Raw genomic sequence first — 17,885 nt, 5'->3', positions numbered from 1 at the left:
TCCAAAGTTAACTACAATGTTATTTGGCTCTAAATAGGCAGTACAGTGTGGCAGATTATTTTAGCACCATATCTGATCCAAAACTTAGAAACACCTTGACGAGGTACAGACTCAGCAAACACGACCTGGCCATCGAGACGAGACGACAGACAGTCATGCTCACTTAACCAAATAGAGAAAGAGCTGCACTTCCTCACTAAATGTACAAAATACACACAAATTAATTTTTTACCAAAATCAACAAAATTATCCCCAGGTTTAATTCCATCTCAAACCCTGACAACCTGCCCTACCTACTGGAGGAGCACAGAGAGAGCTGCACACTCACAGCTCTCTACACACACCTGCCACCAGGTGAGGAACAGTGAGTGACCATATCCTGTAGGGCTGAAACAATTCTTCAAATCATCGATTCAAATTTTTTGCATCGAGGCATCGTTTAATCCATACAACTATATACAGCTCACGGTGTTTCGCACAGATGACCTTCACTTTTGCACAATGTGTTTACGCTGTGGGCAGGTGACGTGAAGAACCGAGGGCTGCACACAAACACCAAATCTACCTCATCTAAGAGATACAATCCTGACAGAACCTCCTACAAATACCACAAAACCTCCCAACAAAACATTAAAGGTTTATGTTATGTGTGAGCTGTAACTGAAACTTTTAGTTCTGAAAGTTGCACAAATTAGAGGCAATGTTTATGTATTATTGTTTATTATTATTTATGCCTTAGTTTTAGGTTGCCTGAATATATTTTAAAGGTAATTTGATTTGTTTTTGCATTTCAAAGTGTTCTCTTTAAACTAGAGATGTACCGATCGGGGTTTTTGATGCCGATTTCGATCTCCGATTTCTTTTCAGAGCGATAGCCGATGCCGATAAGGGGGGGGGGTTGTTGTTCAACCTGTGGGGCCTGAGTGCCTGACCAGGGGGCGTGGTGGCATTGCGAGATTTTTTTACTTCTAAAACTAAAGCAATTCATTTTTCACCCACGGGAAACATATTTCATTAGTCTAACTGACCACGCACACACGCACGTTTAATGTTATACAGTTAAGTCTGAAAAAACCTTAAAAATAGGACGAACAGTGAAGATAAACCGGTGACAGAAGCGTTGACGTGTGTGTGCCTTTAAGAGAGACGCTCTGTTCACAGTATCGATATAACTGATTCATGAGTCGATTCATTTTATGTGAAGCGTAAGTTTCTTTTCTCAGTTATCTCTCCGTGTTTATTAATTAATGTCGTGGTTTTAAATAAACACCAGCTACTACAGAACACTTTGTGTGACTCTCTTACATTAAAAAGCTTAATTAAAAAGCTTAATTAAACTGCTATTACCACAGAACGGTAACCGAGTCAGACTCGTTCCGTCTGTGGAGCTAAAAGTTTTCTGTCAGTCAGAGCAGATGATCCTGAACTATGTATGATGCACAACGTTAATGATGTTATTTTAGGTCATGAAGAGCTTTCACTGTGGTTTCTGTACGATGGTTGATGAATGGTGATGTGATGGTTGGTGCTTTGTAGCTCAAAGTCTGGATCAATCCACTGAGCTGTTAAGCTTAACATGGTCTTTATATATCACACGATCGGATCGGCTACATTTGGGAAATATCGCCGATCGCATATTTTGATAAAAAAATCGACCGATATCGATTTATAGCTGATCGATCGTTCCATCTCTACTTTAAACTGTACTACAGGTCCTTCTCAAAAAATTAGCATATTGTGATAAAGTTCATTATTTTCCATAATGTAATGATAAAAATTAAACTTTCATATATTTTAGATTCATTGCACACCAACTGAAATATTTCAGGTCTTTTATTGTTTTAATACTGATGATTTTGGCATACAGCTCATGAAAACCCAAAATTCCTATCTCAAAAAATTAGCATATTTCATCCGACCAATAAAAGAAAAGTGTTTTTAATACAAAAAAAGTCAACCTTCAAATAATTATGTTCAGTTATGCACTCAATACTTGGTCGGGAATCCTTTTGCAGAAATGACTGCTTCAATGCGGCGTGGCATGGAGGCAATCAGCCTGTGGCACTGCTGAGGTGTTATGGAGGCCCAGGATGCTTCGATAGCGGCCTTAAGCTCATCCAGAGTGTTGGGTCTTGTGTCTCTCAACTTTCTCTTCACAATATCCCACAGATTCTCTATGGGGTTCAGGTCAGGAGAGTTGGCAGGCCAATTGAGCACAGTAATACCATGGTCAGTAAACCATTCACCAGTGGTTTTGGCACTGTGAGCAGGTGCCAGGTCGTGCTGAAAAATGAAATCTTCATCTCCATAAAGCTTTTCAGCAGATGGAAGCATGAAGTGCTCCAAAATCTCCTGATAGCTAGCTGCATTGACCCTGCCCTTGATAAAACACAGTGGACCAACACCAGCAGCTGACATGGCACCCCAGACCATCACTGACTGTGGGTACTTGACACTGGACTTCAGGCATTTTGGCATTTCCTTCTCCCCAGTCTTCCTCCAGACTCTGGCACCTTGATTTCCGGATGAAAGCAAAATTTGCTTTCATCCGAAAACAGTACTTTGGACCACTGAGCAACAGTCCAGTGCTGCTTCTCTGTAGCCCAGGTCAGGCGCTTCTGCCGCTGTTTCTGGTTCAAAAGTGGCTTGACCTGGGGAATGCGGCACCTGTAGCCCATTTCCTGCACACGCCTGTGCACGGTGGCTCTGGATGTTTCTACTCCAGACTCAGTCCACTGCTTCCGCAGGTCCCCCAAGGTCTGGAATCGGCCCTTCTCCACAATCTTCCTCAGGGTCCGGTCACCTCTTCTCGTCGTGCAGCGTTTTCTGCCACACTTTTTCCTTCCCACAGACTTCCCACTGAGGTGCCTTGATACAGCACTCTGGGAACAGCCTATTCGTTCAGAAATTTCTTTCTGTGTCTTACCCTCTTGCTTGAGGGTGTCAATGATGGCCTTCTGGACAGCAGTCAGGTCGGCAGTCTTACCCATGATTGCAGTTTTGAGTAATGAACCAGGCTGGGAGTTTTTAAAAGCCTCAGGAATCTTTTGCAGGTGTTTAGAGTTAATTCGTTGATTCAGATGATTAGGTTAATAGCTCGTTTAGAGAACCTTTTCATGATATGCTAATTTTTTGAGATAGGAATTTTGGGTTTTCATGAGCTGTATGCCAAAATCATCAGTATTAAAACAATAAAAGACCTGAAATATTTCAGTTGGTGTGCAATGAATCTAAAATATATGAAAGTTTAATTTTTATCATTACATTATGGAAAATAATGAACTTTATCACAATATGCTAATTTTTTGAGAAGGACCTGTATATCACACGATCGGATCGGCTACATTTGGGAAATATCGCCGATCGCATATTTTGATAAAAAATCGACCGATATCGATTTATAGCTGATCGATCGTTCCATCTCTACTTTAAACTGTACTATATGCAAGAAATACAACTGTGCAGTGTGTTTTAAGAGGCATGTCTTATTTAATATTATAAGTATTTATTTTGCTCTTTATTAAAGCAAAAGTATTTCTTATCCGATTACTCGATGGAATAATCGATAAAATACTCGATTACAAAAATAATTGATAGTTGCAGCCCTAATATCCTGCATCTCATACACACTCGCACACACACCTACAAATACTTTTTCTACACATACATATACACTATATATTTGTTGTTTCAGTTTGTTATGTTTAAGGCTAATTACTAATGTTATTGACTATTGTTTAAATTAATGCAAACATTTATGCAATTATTTTCTCATTACTCAGATTTCAAAAATGCTTTGACAATACAAATGTGAATATTCGTCATGCTAATAAAGCACTTGAAACTGAATTGAAAGTGAAAGAATACATTTAGATGCATTTTAGTGTTGTAGTAATCAGCAACTTGGAATAAAAGAACTTATAATGTATAATGCATGTGGGTGGAAAAACACTTAGGTTGTCTGTTTACAGATTACAAAGGCATGAAACTCCCTAGCATGAGCCTGGGTACCAAGTGAGAGGTTTGTATGCTAACTCCACTAGCCACCGCTAAAACAAACCAAAAAAAGCTAGCCAGCTAATGTTTGCTTTCTGTTTATTTCACTGCATCAGTATAAGCGAGCAGCCCAACAAAGTTCACTAAATATAAACGTGCATGTTGCAGCAATAACGGACCCGAACGCTAATCACAGAATGCTAACTGCATCTACACAAACAGAGCGCAGTTAGCAGAAGAGCTAGCTAAATGATGAAAGAAGCAGATGGCATTAAGATGTTAAAAGGCCTGTAGTTACTGCTCCGCCAACATGACACCACATAAAAACAAAGCCAGAAATACTGATAAACGTGCTGTTTTTAATGAAAGCCCGGAACTCATGGTGGGGCAGGGACACTCCCGGGTGTGCAGTACAGCTCTGAATGAGAGCGGCTGGTATTACCGTGTGAATGTTGAATTCTCGTGTTGTTTGTAGCGATTCTCCGATAATGGCGTCCTTCCTCGCGAGAGAAGCGACTTCACACCCACGCAGAGACTGAGAACTGCTTCCTCTGAGCTCCACTGCGCCCCCCACTGCTGCTCAGGAACAAAGGGGTAGTGCACCACAACCTTCGATCCGTTTATTTCTTTTTGACTGACAGTTTCGTCCTGGTCGTGGTCACGGTGGGTTCTGGACACCGCGTCTTGCGTCGTCACCATTCCTGCTGTTACAGCATGATATCATTTGTTCAAACAAATGCAGGAAATCATTCATTCGTTTTTTTGATTAACGGCTTTATCCTGGTCGTGGTCGCGGTGTGCCCGGTGTCGCTTCTGGTCGAAGACACCGTGTATTGTTTGTACCATTACAGTTCCTGCCGTTACACCCACAGCATGAGATCATTCGTTCATTTCTTTTCGACAAACAGCTTCATCATGGTCGTGGTCACGGTGGGTCCGGCGCCACGGCCGGTCCGGGACACCGTGTCTTGCTTCGTCATCATTCTTGCTGCTACAGCATGATATTATTCGTTCAAACAAATGCAGGAAATCGTTCATTCTTTTTTTTTTTTGACTAACAGTTTTATCCTGGTCGGGGTCGCGGTGAGTCCAGCGCCACTCCTGGTCGAGGACACCGCGTATTGTTCCATTACAATTCCCACTGTTGCACCTACAGCATGAGATCAATCGTTTAAGCAAACGCAGGAATTCATTTATTTATTTATTTTGATTAAAAGTTTTATCCTGGTCGTGGTCACAGTGGGTCCGGCGCCACGGCCGGTCCGGGACACTGCGTCTTGCGCCATTACCATTCCTGCTGCTACAGCATGATATCATTCGTTCATCAAATGCAGGAAATCATTCGGGTTTTTTTTTTTACTAACAGTTTCATACTAGTCAGAGTCGCGGTGGGTCCGTCATCACACTTGGTCGAGGGCGCCGCGTATTGTGCCATTACAACTCCTGCTGTTACACCTACAGCATGAGATCGTTTGTTCAATTCTTTTGACTAACAGCTTCAATCATTTATTATTAACTGCATTCTGGTTAGAGTTGCGGTGGGCTCAGAGCCACTGCTAATCAGAATCACCAGGTATTGTATCATTAGGTTCTGCCTATACACATACTAAATTATAAAATAGCTGCAAGAAATTGTTGTGATTTTTACTAATACCAGCATCCTGGTCAGGATTGCAGTGGGTCTGGTGCCAATGCTAATCAGGGACACTAAGATAGCGCACCATCGCTTTTACATGTACTTCATTACTATCAGATCATTCATTCACTGTACCAGCTGCACAACTATGCAGGAAGCATATTGACTTTGACATAATTTAATGTAACATAAATTATAAACAGTGCAAGTTGCATATTTTTTGTTTTTAATTATTCTTTTTTTACTACTGTTCTATCCTGGTCAGAATCACGGTGGATTAACCGCCCAAATCCAGGTGTGCAGAGCTTATAAGGCATAACAGTAATACCTGCAGCTGTAATTGCAGAAGGGGCTTCTACAAAGTACTGAACAAAGGATCTGAATACTTTTGAATAGGACATATCACTTTTCAATTTTACTTTTTATTTTATTAGGATTTTACTGGTTACACAAGATTTAAATAACTCACATTTAATGTCAACCACAGTCAGGGACAATTTTTTATCTTCAATTCACCTAACTACATGTCTTTGGACTGTTAGAGGAAACAGGAGCTCCCGGAGGAAACCCACGCAGACATGGGGAGAACATGCAAACTTCACACAGAAGGGACCCAGACCGCTCCACCTGGAAATCAAACCTAGGACTTTCTTGCTGTGAGGTGACAGTGCTACCCACCGTGCCGTCCATTTCAGTTTTAAATTTTTAATAAATTGTCAAAAAACTAAAAACATGTTTGCACTTAATTATGGGTGACTAAGCATAAGTTGATAGGCAAAATGGCAATTATATCTACTTGAAATCAAATGCACAGCGCAATAAAGTGCAAAATTCAAGGGGTCTGAATACCTTCTAAATCCAGAAATTAAATTTAATCTTGTGACAAAAATAAACTCTTTAATAAAAACAGAAATGAGCATCTGATAAAAATACCAGAGAGACGTATAAATAAAAGATTTATTTATTGTCTTATAAATATCATTTAAACAGCTTTTGGTCTGGGTCAGGTTGCACAAACAGGAATTCCTTAACAGCAGTGGTTGATCCAGACATCCAGCAACTGTCTCTGCATGTGTACACCAAAACTGTTCCAAACTCTACCACAAGCTCTGTGGAGGTCAGTGTGAATAAAGTAATGAAAATACAGTAATCAGCAATCTAAAAATATATAAATAAACAAAAAAAAAGTAAACAAACCTGAAGCTGACTCTGTACTGTGAAGCAAGCTGACAAGTGCTGGCATGAGCTGAAATTCAAAAATTCTAGGACTGCCACACTGTGCACAAGGTGGCACTGTTTTCTTTATCTTTGAAGGAGGCTCTGCTATAAATAACGGTGACCCACCCCAGCTGTACCTGCAAGATCCAAAAACAATGCATAGGGATTAGGTGTATGCAGAAAATAATGACTAGTTGATCAGACTAGTTGATACATCATGATGTATTTTTTTTGTCTTTAATTTTCAGTCAGGGCATTAAAAACTAAATTATTACTCATTATAATAATTTGTAACAAAAACTTTCATATGAAAATGTAATTATTGTCTTTACTAATGAGAACTATACCATTAAAATCAGAGACAGATGACCCTAAGAATATTGATAATCTCGTTACTGTCAAAGGGACAAAGCATCTAAAACATCTGGTCTTATATGGGGTGTTTCCAGCAAGTACTGACCGGGTTGTTTGTTTATTTGGATTTTAACGTCATGTTTTACACTTTGGTTACATTCATGACAGGAACGGTAGTCACTCATTACACAAGATTCATCTGTTCACAAGGTTATATCGAACACAGTCATGGACAATTTAGTATCTCCAATTTACTTGCATGTGTTTGGACTGTGGGAGGAAACCAGAGCTCCTGTAGGAAACCCACTCAGACACAGGGAGAACATGCAGAAAGGACCCGAACCGCTCCACATGAGAATCAAACCCAGGAGCTTCTTGCTGTGAGGCGACAGTGCTACCCACTAAGCCTTTTGTTTTAATCAAATCTTACAGATGCATTCACAATTCCTACTTTAAATCACAGTAAATTTTGCATTAAAACTGTCTCCTCCCGTTATGCACTGAACCTTAATTTAAGCATTTATGCTAGTCTGTGTAAACAACATGGAAAACTGATTGTCTTGCTATTAAAACAAAAACTAATTAGGCCAATTACACACAATTAATTTATCCTCAGGTACCACTTAATACTGATCAGGGTCAAGCTAGATCTGGCACCAGGTTAACACTAAGTGCAAGAAAGGAAGCCACTGCAGGGCATCAGACATTCACCTATTTAGTCACGTATTGCCTAATTTAGAGTGACATAAAAGACATTACAATGTGTGGTATATCTGTTTCTGGTATAACTATTATTTCTGTTGCTGTTAATCATGCTTTGCTTAATTTGTGTGTCCATCTAACCAGAAGCACAAGTGGGGTTTAGGTGAAATAAAATTATTTACCACATACAATGGACTATACATAGCTGTACTAATGAGAACTGCTGTACACAGATCAGCCATAACATAACAGATGATACTAAGAATATTGATAATTCCATCACTGTTAAAGAGAAGGGATATACTGGGCAACTAGTAAACAGTTAGTTTTAATGTTGATTAGAAGCAGGAATAATGGCCAAGCGTAAAGATCTGAGCAACTCATGGCAGGATGAATAGGTCAGAGCATCTTAAAACATCTGGTCTTATATGGGGTGTCCCCAGCAAGCACTGATAAGTGGTACAAGGAAGGATAACCGGTGAACTAGCAACAAGGTCAAAGTCTCAAAGAGTAGCTAATGTAACACAAATGGCTTAAACGTTCATGCTGGCTATTTGTCAGACCACACAGTGCAGCAAACTGGTCAGAGTGCCCATGCTGACCCATGTCTATTACCAAAAGCACCTACTATGTGCATGCACACATTAGAACTAATAAATTATGTTTTCTTTTCCATCATAGAGATGACTGGGTGAGTGTGCATTGCTTATTTGGGTAAGATATGGCATTATGGGAGGAAGACCCACTGGCAGAGCTAGTGTGATGCTCTGGGCAATGTTTTGCTAGGAAACCTAAAGTCCTGGCATTCTTGCCAACCAAGTACACCTCTTCATGGCAACAATGTTCATTAATGGCAGTGGTTTCTTTTAGTAGGATAATGCACCCTGCCACATTGCAAAAATGGTACAGGAATGGTAAGAGGAACATGGCATAGCGTTCATGTTAACTTGGCCTCTAAATTTTCCAGATCTTAATCTGTTTGAGCACTTAAAGGTTGTGCTGGACAAAGAAGTCTGATCCATGGCTGCCTACCTTGTACCATGCAGGACTTAAAGGATCTACTGCTTATGTCATTGTGCCAGATACCACAGAATCCTATAAGAGGTCTTGTGGAGTCCATGCCTTAAAGCTGGTTTGTAGCATGTGGTGGACCGACACAAGGTTGACCAGTGTATGTAAAACATATTAGATTTTATTAAGTTACTACCGAATAAAAGCTGCTTTAATATGTCTATAAACTTTACCAGATGACTGTTAACGTCTAGCATGCACCAAACTTACCGAAGCACTTGCTCTGGACAGAGAGTAATTCTCTTCATGAAGTTTGAAAACACTGTATCTCCATGTTTAGCTTCTGCCTTTTCATACTTTTCTTGTCCTCCTTCACCTTCACAGCTACACAATCAAACAAAGATATTAAAACTATTAAATTATAATAAAAAAAACAATAGAGTACAATCACAACAGCGTAGCAATAAAACACATTATTACCTCAACATTATCTAATACTATTCTTGTGATTGCTACCTTGCTGTGATGAGTCTTGAGTGTACCTATGAACCTGAAAGTGGTACTATCTGGAGCTCTGCTACTGGCAGGGTCACCCCTGACAGTAAGGTCAAAGAGGAGGTTCCAGACAAAAAGTGATCACAACCTTACCCAGGGGGGGGGAACTAGAACTGTGGGTTGAGGCGCAGTTCTTAAAAACTTCTTGTGTGAGCTTTTCACAAGAAGGTGCATTCTGGGTCAACCTAGAACAATGCTGAGGTGACTGCAGGGCTTACAAGAGATTGTAAAGCCCATGTAATCTATTCAAAGCACAAATGAGTAGTCCAAGAAACAATGCGATACTGGCTCAGACCCATGCCACTGTGAGAGATGGTGGGCATAGAGAAGTGTACTACTAGTTTATCAAAGTTCGCAACAGAAAGAGAGCTAACACAGAAATGCAATAAACAGAGAGAAGATGCAGAGATGCACAAGCTAGACATCAGACTTTCTGTCACGATAAGACAATCGAATGTTTAGGCTCTTAATTCACTTGCAGGTTATTGATACTTGGTAGTTAATTAAAGAGACTCAATATCAGCATTTGTGAGTTGTCTAAGTTGTCTTCAATTTCCATCAATACAGTTTGATCTCCAATTAATCAGGATACTAAGACTTAAAAGCACAACTGTTCTCACCAGCCAGTCTCCCTGACAGCGACTCCCTCCCTCTGCTCATACTCCTTCAGCAGTCTGTTTGCATGCTCCAAGTCTTTATGACCCACAAGGTCTGTCTCCTCCACCACGCTGATATAGTAAGGCTGAAAGGTAGGTCCACTCCTAGACGTTCCAGCAGTTTCGTTACCCGTAACTTCATCTATACAAAGACCTTGAAGCCTGCTGCTGACATCCAAACCAGCTGTAAGCTCGTCTGTTACGGGCTGAGCTGTAGCTGTATCAGTCAATTTAGAATCGTTATTATTTTCAGCATCCATTCCCCAGTCATCAGCCTCATCACACCAGTCTGTAGTGGAAACTGGTGGCTTAACTACAGTCTTACACTCTGTGGGTTGTTTTATCTCATTCTCCAGGAACTGAGAACGGATCACCAACCAGCTGTAAAGAGAAGAAATTTAGGAGAATATAATCAAACACTTTTTTCAATGAACACATGTCATGTCTATTTACAAGCTCAAATTACAAAAAGTTGAGACAGTATGGAAAATGCAAAAAAAAAAAAGCATTTCTTACATTTACTTTGACTTTTATTTGATTGCAGACAGTTTGAACTCAAGATATTTTATGTTTTGACTGGTCAACCTAATTTCATTTTTAATACACATCCATTCCTTTATTCCAGGCCTGAAACACATTAAAAAAAAAAAGATTTTAGAGCAACATGTGCTACCTTCAAGATGACATCTTTTTCAGAGACGTTGTTCACACTTCATTGTTTGATAACCTTGTTGCCAAAACATTTTTAAGTGTTGCGAGAAGTAATGGCAAAGTGGTAATGCTTTACCGTCCCAACTTTTTTTGAAATGTGTTGCAGGCCTGAAATACAGGAATGAATGTATATTAACAAATGAAATGAGGTTGACCAGGCAAAACATGAAAATCTCAGTTTCATTCTGTCCGCAATCAAATAAAAGAATTTCCAGGAACACTTCAAGAATGTCTATCTTTTGTACCCTGCAATTGCTTGTTTGATTGATTCTGTTTTGTCAGCATCATCCTTAAATGAACTTTAATGTTTTGTCTCGGCAAAAAATGACACTTCAGCAAAATACAGCACACATAGCCCGGCCTTTTATTGACTAAATCCATACTCTGCTCTTGTTGAAATGAACGCTTTAGCAAGTTCACACAAATTTGAAGCTGACTGACTCCCGTTGGCTTGATTAAATTACTCCACCCCAACTTAACGCTGTAAGGAAGGATCCCACCAGTAAGGCACAGCCCTGAGATTAAAATACCTTTATTGTACTTACTCTCAGAAATCAACTTGCCAGGCATACCAAACATGCTGTCAGCTGTGGTATGCAAGCCATATATTACTGACCCCAAGTGTATTAAAATTAGTGCATGTTAGCTTTAATTTAAGGGCTATATTATTCCAGCCACTGTGTGCTAGTGGATCAAAACTAAACATTTTTAATTTATCGTGGCATTCTTAGTTGTACACTTAAATTGTATTAAAGACTTTCCATAGTAGTAGTGTTTATCTATCAACATAATGATAATTAACAGTCTATTTTTGTCAGTTAAATTGGAATGACCTCTTACCTCTCTGGCTTGCTATAGCACTGTGGAGCTGTGCAGGCAAATACATGAATAGTGCGATGATATGGAGATGCTGCAAGAGGACAGTAGATCTGAACAACATGACTGAGGATCCCATCACACAGAATGCACCGATAAAGTGGATAAGATATACCAGGAATCAGGTCCTACAATCATAAAAAAAATTTACTATTATATTAATTGACATCAACTTTTAAAGAGCATGATATCACATGCTACTGTTAATGACTTATCCCCATGTTTTTGTGGGTTTCCAATGCTTGTGTTGTGTTCAGTGTTCCACTTTCCTCCAACCTTTCAAAAAAACCTGCAGAAGATGGACTGGCTATTTTAAATTCAACCAGTTCCAAAATATCCATAATAATTTGTTGGGTACAGTTTTTTTAAAGCAATTCTTTTAGCTTTTTATGGCTACCATATTATTGTTACATAATGTAGCAGTTCTACCACATGTCCAAAGAAAGCAGACAATAATCCAAGCCGGTATCCTGAACTGTATATTACAATTCTAAATACAGTGGTACCTTGTAACTCAACGTCCCCTAAACTCAATGCCCTTCATCAAAAAATCTGTACCCTTAAACTCAACATTTCCTTTAAACTCAATGTGTTTAGTTTTTTTAAAGTATTAAAAAAATTACATAAAAACACTAAACTTATCTTAATCATTACTGCTCATAAGTTCTTTCCTTTCCACTAATAAAATGTCTCACTCATTTTAATTCAGTAAGTCACGTTAAGCTTTGTACACCACCACACTCCATAAAAATTAGCAGTACAGGGAGCGAAAAAGCTATTTTGCCGCTTCTCATGTGACTGCGCCCTTACTGAATGGTATACGGTATTCCAAGATTAACCATCTCCACGATTAAGAAACACAAGGAAACAAAAAAGAAGTAAAGTGCAGGTTTTATTGTATTTTTTATTGATTGACTCCAGAACCACTTCCAGAACCAACTGACGTAGAGTTTTAAGGTACCACTGTACTTTGATACACCACCAACAGCAGTGTTACTTATTTGACACGTTTTATGTTTTAAACCCATAGTTGGCTTTGCCAGAAACTGAAAAACGTTAGACTTGTTTTGTCAAAAACACCATAAATCACCTCAGTACAAATATTTACCATGTGTTTACACATACACAATCCACAAACTACATCAATATATTATATGGACCAAAAAAGGAATATAACACAAATACAAATGTAACATGAACGTTATAAAAATAACTGTCGACTGCAATTTAACTGACTGATAAATTGCAATTTTAGAAAGTATGAGAAAAGAATAAATATTTAATTAAACCAAAGTTTGGACAAACCATGTTAGGATTTGCACTGATGTTCTATATGTTTTATATTCTAAATATACAGTTGCCAGGCTTTTAATATAACTTTATCTTATATTTACACATTATGTGTAATATTAAGCACCAATAAATATTGCCCAACGCCCCTTTGAAGTTTTAATAAACATGTCATTATAATTTAATACGTACAGTTTAATAAAGGCGACTGAGAACATTTTATGAAAACAAAAATAATTTAATAACCCCACCTTAATATTTTAATCTAAGACAAGCACTATTCACAGTGTTCCGCACACTTAGTTTTTAAGTTTATTTACTACTTTAAATTACGACATTACCAGTACATAAAACATCATCGTCTATGTCTTTTTCCCCAAAAGAGATGAGACACAATTTAAGCAAAGCTTATTGATACATTTAACTGTATGGAAAAAATATAACGTATTTTGCGGTTTTACTATAGCTATCTAAGCCAGTACGCATGGTTATGTTACATTTCTTTAAATATGAATCAAGTTAAGCTTGTTACGTACCCATGTTAAGACTTTTAACAACAATATTAAAGAATACAGCTAACAGAAATATTTACAGCTAGCTACCTTGCTAGCAAACGTGAATGTAGCACACGTAGCAGCTAATGCTAGCTAACCGAAGCTAATTATTCAGAGTTGAACATCTTACCGGATAGCCTCCGACTTTGTTTGTATAATAATTTGTGCTATTTTTATCAATAATGCCATCACATAATCCTATTAGCGGCGATTCCTGCATGGTCTCCTCCTGCAATGCCGAACCCACGTGTGTTACACTTCAGACCAACGAGAAGTTAACAAGCTAGTACACTAGCTGGCAGTATGGTTCACATACAGTAGCTTACACAGTGTTCATATATTTACAATTCTAGATGCGTTTTGTATCGATTTAAACAAAACAGAACCACAATTTAACACTTTACTAAATGTGGGGATTATCTGACTAGCCATTAGTATAATCTCATGTAAAGTAAATGAACTAATGGACTAAACACCACTCGAAAGTAAACTGAGTTCATGATGTGCATTATTAGGGTAAACATATAGAGTGTATGTGTGGTAGGATGGCAGCATGGGGCAAACACACACCTGCACTGGTTTTGTTGGGGGGATGGGGGTTGAACAGGGGTAGGGGTTTACATATTTGACAAATGCATCAAGTCAGATAATCTTAGTCCTCTTCATATGGCGTTTGGCCCTAAACAATAATAATAAAGAATAAAATAGTTCATCTGGACTAAGTAGGAGTGAAAAGTGTTAGTTGTTCTGTTCAAGGGACACCAGGAGTTTAAATAGACGTCTAATCCAGCTATAAATAAACTTTTATATTTATGAGCCAATGTGTTGTGTTGGAGTTCTGGTATTTGCACTGCCTGAGTTCAGGGTATAAATCCCGGGATGGGCTCACAAATGCAGAAGGCGCATGACATATCATGAACCTAGCTATCAGGGGATACATGTCAGTGCACCTTTAGTGTCGGTCCTAAGCCTGGACATATGTGAGGGTTGCATTAGGAAGGGCATCCTGCTTAAAACTGTATCATATCGAATAATTCACTGTGGCGCTAATGGAAGCAGCCGGAAAGCAGAATGGTATGGAAGTAAATTTGTCTCATATTTACTTTCCATAAGAATGCCTTTATTTGTCTTTTGTACGTAACCCAGCTTGTTTAGAAAAAATAAATCAGGTCTTCATGGCAGAGTTGTGTAAGAGGCAGCTCACTTATGAGTTTGCTAAATGCCACATAAGACTCTGGCAACATAAAGAAAAATATTCTCTGGCCTGATGTGATAAACATTCAACTATTTGGGCAGAAAAGCAAGCATGATGTCAGCTCAAATGGGACACAGGAATAATGTCAACCTGGTTAAGAATAGTCAACAAAGAAAAGACAACAAAATGCAGTTTTTAAATGATCATTTATTTATAAATATGTTGAATTCTGCTCTCTACCTTGAAATAGAATATGTTGACATCAGTCTGTACTAAAAAGTTTAACTGCAACTGAGTTATGAAACAAGTCAACAACCTGAATCATAATAGCTCGTCCACCTTTGTATGACTCAGAAGAAAGAGATTTAGGGTTTTGGAGCGACCTTGTCAATTGCTTGAGACTGAAATGTCATTAAGAAGCAAATTCTCAATTAAAGCAATTCTGCAATGAAGAGGGAACCAAAATGCCCTCCCAGTCATGTGAAAGACTGATTCAGCTCACAATCAGAATTCTTTTTTTACATAGGGTTAGCTGGTGTTGGATATCGATTTACTTAAATAAACAAAACAGTAAATGTATGTAGAAATTGGTTACCCAAATTGTCTTGGTCATATGTAATTGTTACAAAATCTAAAATAAATGTGTGACATTAAACAAAAAAAAAATACAGTACTGTACAAATACCCCATTTATTATAGTTGTTTGGTAACATGTTCATTTGGTAGCATGTTCATTCTAAAACTTTAGGCATGAACAACAAATGAGAGTTTAGTCACATACAGTCACATTAGTTAGACCCAATATTTACACAAAACTGGTTTCTATCTTTTTTTCCCACCTCGAATGCAAACAAACTCTATATGTGTTAATTTTAAACACAGTTGTGTACTGCCACAGTGACCGCACTGGCAAGTTAAATACCAGGTTATACGCCTTTTCTTAGGACTATATTACTTTTTTATTTTCCTGAAAGGTCCCACCTCACATAGTTTAGCTTGCTTCTGCTGATCTGAACACACCATGTGTGAAGATGAGGTGTGGCAGGTAACTGTTAGTTTTCCCTATTTCCTGGCTACTTTTCACCACCCTTTAAAGCATGCTGGTGACACTAAAGTACATGATGACTGGAACCTAAAAATAACAAGCCTGGTTAAAGATGGAGTATAAAGAATAAAAAGGCAGTACAGACCAAACTGAAACATCATAAGGTACTGTATTTTTTAATCTTTATCTACTTGTTGTTACTTAACCTAAATGTTAAAACTGTAAACAGTTACTGTTAATCAATTATCATCCTGATCAGGGTCTGGTTGCACCGGGAAGAACTGGGCACATGGCAGTATTACCCTGGACAGGGCACCAATCCATTGCAAGGCTTCAGCCATAGCCAGTCATGTCTGTGTAGATACCTAGTTGGCTAATAGCACCGCTGTGATTTACGCGCAGAGATACATTAACAAGCCGTTTTTGAGTGCTGCTCAATGGATTTTTTAAAAATATATTTTTTATCTATTTTGATTTTAGGTGTTACTAATAAAGTGACAGGATATTTTAAATGACAAATACAGGTGTTCTCAATGACATTAATGACTGTAATTAGGTTTTTATTTCATTCAGGTTTAGGAGAGCCAGGTTTCTGCTATTGCTTAAGTGTAAGGGGATGTCACACTAAATACTTGCTACTTTTTAATGTACAGTATAAATGAGAATATGAGGAATAGAACATACAAAGTGAAAATAAACAGAGCTTTTCATACCAGATACAGTCTTAGCATTCCTGTTATACCTAAGTAAATGCTAAATTTAAATCTCATTTAAACGTGCTTAGTTTAGGGGGAAAAAACTAAAATACAAAAAATTACCCATTCTGCCAAGCTATTAGCCTTTGTTTTATTTGTGGAGTAATGGGCTTTGCAGGGAAAAGTAACTTCCTTCCTTCATCCATTAGCTGTTGTGGAGTGTAAACTCTGTTAAACGAGAATCAAAACCTTTGCTCAGAGTCAAACAGTGAGTTTCAATTTATTACTTGATTGTCTTATGCTTTTAAAATATTCAGGCTATGGAGAAGGTTGTGTAGCTTTGTAAAGACTGGTGTAGGTTTGAGCATATTATAAAGATGTCATATTTCAGCTTTTGTTCTTGTAGTCATTATACTGATACTAACTTGCAAGCTTAACATATGCTGTGTAACACTGTAACAAGTTTGTTTTTTAATGTTTATGTGTAAATGTTAAACTGTATTTGCTGAATCCCATAGTCACACTGCTCTGTTTAACAGGTTATGTTTCATGGTAAAAGAATGTTATCTCCTCACTCTGAAGCACACCCTGTTTGACAGGGCTTTGCAGTCGTCAACATTTCATGTTTGACTTTGGTGGTGGCTAGATACAGTATCTATTTAATGTTACAGCAACCAAGTTCTTGTAAAGTTATTCTTGATAGATTCTTTTTACGTAATTTCTTTATTTAAGCCACAGGAAGTCAGAGACTTTCCAGTAAATCCATTTTGAAACATGCTATATTTTTTAAACCTAAATAAAAGTATTTAGTATGTAGGGTTAGCAGACAATTCAACAAGTTTGTTTTGTACTGTGCAAATACTGGAAAAGCTATATACTCAGTTATTACTAAATAATATTGACACATCAATGAACTATACATTTAAACACTTATTTTAATCAAAAAACTATAAATTTCATATATACTAATGAACTTTTTCCTGGTCAGGGTTGTGATGGGTCTGTCAAAAGGAAACACTTGACACAAAACAGAAATACATTAAGGGCAGTTGTAGCCTAGTGGTTAAGGTACTGGTCCAGTAATCAGAAGGTTGCCGGTTCAAGCCTTACCACTGCCAGGTTGCCACTGTTGGGCCCTTGAGCAAGGCCCTTAACCCTCAATTGCTTAGACTGTATACTGTCATAGTACTGTAAGTCGCTTTGGATAAAAGCGTCTGCTAAATGCTGAAAATGTAATCGATGTCAATCTATTGTAGGGCTTACACACATTCACTTACATAACATTGGAGCATATTCAATTTACCTTCGGTGTACTTTTAGATAGAAGGGAAACTTTTTACTGTGACAAATTAACACATTTCAAAAGAATGTGGCTTCCCTGTCTAAAAAAT

General features: G+C 38.1%; 1 protein-coding gene across 1 annotated transcript; it reads right to left on the bottom strand.

The window, feature by feature from the left end:
• Nucleotides 1–6,577: 6,577 nt before the first annotated feature.
• pdcd2l (programmed cell death 2-like) lies at nucleotides 6,578–13,812 on the bottom strand. The gene is made up of 6 exons (XM_063001540.1): nucleotides 13,690–13,812; nucleotides 11,680–11,843; nucleotides 10,093–10,509; nucleotides 9,188–9,301; nucleotides 6,830–6,987; nucleotides 6,578–6,741 (listed from the first exon to the last, which is right to left on the bottom strand). Exons 1-6 carry the CDS (start codon nucleotides 13,777–13,779, stop codon nucleotides 6,611–6,613), a joined length of 1,074 nt encoding a protein of 357 aa, XP_062857610.1. The 5' UTR covers nucleotides 13,780–13,812; the 3' UTR covers nucleotides 6,578–6,610.
• Nucleotides 13,813–17,885: the final 4,073 nt, after the last annotated feature.

The sequence above is a fragment of the Trichomycterus rosablanca genome, chromosome 1 (assembly GCF_030014385.1).
Source record: "Trichomycterus rosablanca isolate fTriRos1 chromosome 1, fTriRos1.hap1, whole genome shotgun sequence".
In the NCBI taxonomy this organism is placed as follows: domain Eukaryota; kingdom Metazoa; phylum Chordata; class Actinopteri; order Siluriformes; family Trichomycteridae; genus Trichomycterus; species Trichomycterus rosablanca.
This window is presented reverse-complemented; position numbering and strand designations above follow the sequence as displayed.

Bases quoted from the DNA above. Each gene is read 5' to 3' on its own strand.
- pdcd2l (XM_063001540.1), bottom strand. From the start codon at position 13,779: ATGCAGGAATCGCCGCTAATAGGATTATGTGATGGCATTATTGATAAA. The intron at 9,302-10,092 runs GTGAGAACAGTT...TTGATTGTGTAG, and splicing joins GCTGTCAGGGAGACTGGCTG to CTGTGAAGGTGAAGGAGGAC. The intron at 6,988-9,187 runs GTAAGTTTGGTG...TGGATCTTGCAG, and splicing joins TGTCCAGAGCAAGTGCTTCG to GTACAGCTGGGGTGGGTCAC.